We start from the raw sequence: 3,163 nt of genomic DNA, 5'->3' as shown, positions 1-3,163 counted from the left end.
GGGGGTGGGAGGGGCTGGAGGGCGGGGTTACGGCTCCGGGGTTAGAGGGCTCCGAGCCGCTGCGAGGCCTGGGGTCAATGCGAGGCCTGCGGGAGTCGTGAGGCCTGTGGGAGGCCTGGGGTGCTGTGACGCCTACAGGAGGCCAGGCACCGGTTGTGCCCTCTGAGGAGAGGCCAAGCACCGAGCAGTACACCCCGTCACGGCCTCAGAAACACCTCAGAGAGTGCTCTCCCGTGAAGGGCTCCCCCAGCATTACCCTGCGGTGACAACAGAGTTCTGCTTCGGGGCAAAATCCGCCCAGCAGAATCCTGCCTTACACCGACCCAAGAGCGGCCAGAGCCCCCGCCCCTGTGCGGGCAGCCCCTCTCCTCGCAGCTGCCTGCTCCGTGCCCAGCCCCTGCTGCCGCCTCGCGTGGCTCTGGCGGCCGAACGCAGGCAGCATATGTTGTGTGACAGGGAGCTGGTGGCGGCAGATTTCGGGTTCGTTTTGAGAGACAAACACGCGTAAACACAGGCTTTTGCTGTTTAAAAACCCGACTCCTCGTTTTCCTACAACAAAACGTCAAAAATCTGGAGGCTCCTGAGGCAGGAGAGGGGCTAGTGTTTGATGACCGGCCCTGGAACGGCGCCGGGGTTTTTTCTGTGAACCCTCAGCTACGGATCCGTGTCCCTCAGGCTTTGGGGCCCTCGTGTGGGGCAGGTGGTGGGGAGGCTTCAACCCCACGGATCCTGTGTCTGTACAGCCCTCATCTCTCTTGGTCCCGTACCAACAGAGCCCACACCTCGCGGATCCCACGCCTCCCAGCTGCGGGTGCGTTCCCGAGCCCCACGGCAGCGTTGCCCCGCGCTGCGCGCTTCCCATGGGGCCGGGGCTGAGTGCACCGCTCTCACCCCGCGCTCAGACCCTCGCGTTGCAGCGCTGGGGGCCGGGCAGCCCCCGTTCCCATCTTCCCGCACTGCAGCTCCAGCAGTGACACCGCGCTTGCGTTCTGCTCCCACGCAGCTCTGGGGAACGCAGCGCTCGTCCTCTGCCCCCACCACCCCCACGCTGTCCCCAGCGTGGCCGCCCCCAGCTCCCAGCTGATGCATCCCCCCCTTCCCCCCCCCAGGGCTGCACCCCCGGCTCGAGGGGCTGCAGGGGGGGGCCCGATTTGCATTCAGGGCTTTGCCACCCATCCGGCTGCACAGGTGCCGTCGTCGGCACCTTAACGGTGATGGATGGGGTCTAAGAATGGAAAACGTGGCGTCAGCTGTCCTGGGCACATTGTCTCGGAGCGAGGAGGGTGGGGGCACCCCCAGGAATTCGGAACTTTCCAACAGCCGGCGGCTGCCGTGCGATGTGGGAGCCAGAGGGGGGACCCCACGGCGGGGGGGTGGGCTCTGGGGGGGGGGCACGGATCGCTCAGCAGCCCCACCCCCCAGGGATGGGTTGGGGGGAAGCTGGGTTTAACTCCGGGTTCCTCAGACTTTGGGGAAGGGGCTGTGCCCCCCCCCCTCCCCCCACCCCCATTTGTTTTCTTTTTATTTTAGGGGAGCTCCCAGCAGCGAGCAAGCCGGCTGCAGGCTGTACGCTGCTCATAGCTGTCCCCTCCCACTGTATTTATATTTATATATAAACTATTTTTTTTTTTTTGGGGGGGGGAGTTCCTTCGTCTCTCCCCCCTCTTTCGGGGGCTGCTTTGGGGGTGCCCACCCCTCGGGGAGGGAGGCAAGGAAGGAAGGAAGGAGGGGAGAGGAGGGAGGGAAGCATCCCGCATCCCTCCCGGCAGCGCGGTGGGAGCGGCCGGGGCGGAGGCAGCGGGGAGGGCGGCGGCGGCGCCGGCTGCGGGGCCCCCAAAGCGGCGGAGCGGCACCGGAGTGTCACCGGACGCCTCTCGGCAGCCGGGCACCGCCTCTAAATAAAACCGACCTGGAAAATGAGTGAAAATGTTTGCGGGAGGAAGCCACGTGGTGATGCGGGAGGGCCCGGCCCCCGGGGGGAGGGGCCGGGGGGGAGGGGGCAGCCTCCACTTAATTATTTATTTTAATTTAAATACTACGTTATTTACCTCCACACACACCCCCTTCGGAGCGTGGTGCTGCCCCACCCCGGGGCCTTCACCTCCTCCAGCTCAGAGAGATGGAGCCGGGGGGGGGCAAGGACCTAAAAATACCGGGGACCACCGGTGGCAGCTGGGCCCAGCTGTCCTTTCTAGGGGGGGGAGCGTGGCCCAGCCGTTCACACCCAGCACCCCCCACTTGGCATGCTCTGGTGTTCCCCCCCCATATCCCACAACCCTTATGGGGGCACTGTCAGCCCCTATGGGGGACACCGTGGGAAGTGGGTGCAGTGGGGGGGGCTCATTCTTGCTGAAGGAGCCTGCACGTGCGTGTGCGTGGGGCTGGGGCATGTGACAGCGAGGGGGTGGCATGAGGATGACTGGGGGGGGGGCATTGCTGCTGCGGGCCCAGCCTTCCCCCCCCCCCACCCTGAGCATCCTGCCCCCCCCGAGTGTGGGGCGGTCTGGGGGTGCTGGGTGGTGGCTGCAGCAGGGGCAGATCTGAGTGCTCTGTTCTGACGCGATGTCGCTGGGGATCCCGGGGGGGGAGTGATGCCCACAGTGCCCCCCCACCGACCTGTCACCCCTCTCTGCAGGGCAAGTACAGCAAGCGCAAGAGCCGCTTCAAGCGCTCTGATGGCAGCACCTCGTCCGACACCACCTCCAACAGCTTCGTCCGGCAGGTGAGCATGGGAGGGTCTTCATGGGGGGGGGCACAGACCCCTCCCCACCTCCAAAGGCATGCATCCCGTGAGGCTGAATGGGGACTGCCTCCTTGGTGGCCCTCCAGCCCCAGGGAGCCATGTGAAGGGTTCCTGGTTTGCAGCTGAGCACTGAGGGGGAGGGCACAGCCATTGCAATATCTGAGCCAGACCCAGCTGTGCCCCCCCCCGATCGAAGCAGAGCCCAGGAGTCACCAAGCCGAGGCTGTGCCTGCTGTCCCCCCTCTCCCCTGCACAAGGGTGGGGCTGGGGGTGTCCACCCCCCCATATCAGGAGCCTTTGGGGTCCTGGAGTGTCTCCTGCCCCTCTTGGTGCTGGGGGGGGGGGCGTGCAGCCCACCTGGCATCACCCCCTCCCTCCCCAGCCCCATCCACCCACCGCTGGCTTGGCACTGTCCCCCCT

At 66.0% G+C, this 3,163-nt stretch overlaps 1 protein-coding gene across 1 annotated transcript in view; it reads left to right on the top strand.

Moving 5' to 3' along the window:
• Positions 2,302–3,163, top strand: part of CACNB1 (calcium voltage-gated channel auxiliary subunit beta 1) — an 8,100-nt gene continuing 7,238 nt past the window's right edge. The window contains exons 1-2 of the mRNA XM_021377638.1: positions 2,302–2,320; positions 2,475–2,722. Coding sequence (XP_021233313.1) covers positions 2,302–2,320; positions 2,475–2,722 — 267 coding nt within the window. The remainder of the gene's footprint in view (positions 2,321–2,474; positions 2,723–3,163) is intronic.

This window comes from Numida meleagris, chromosome 26 (genome assembly GCF_002078875.1).
Source record: "Numida meleagris isolate 19003 breed g44 Domestic line chromosome 26, NumMel1.0, whole genome shotgun sequence".
Taxonomy (NCBI): Eukaryota; Metazoa; Chordata; class Aves; order Galliformes; family Numididae; genus Numida; species Numida meleagris.
This window is presented reverse-complemented; position numbering and strand designations above follow the sequence as displayed.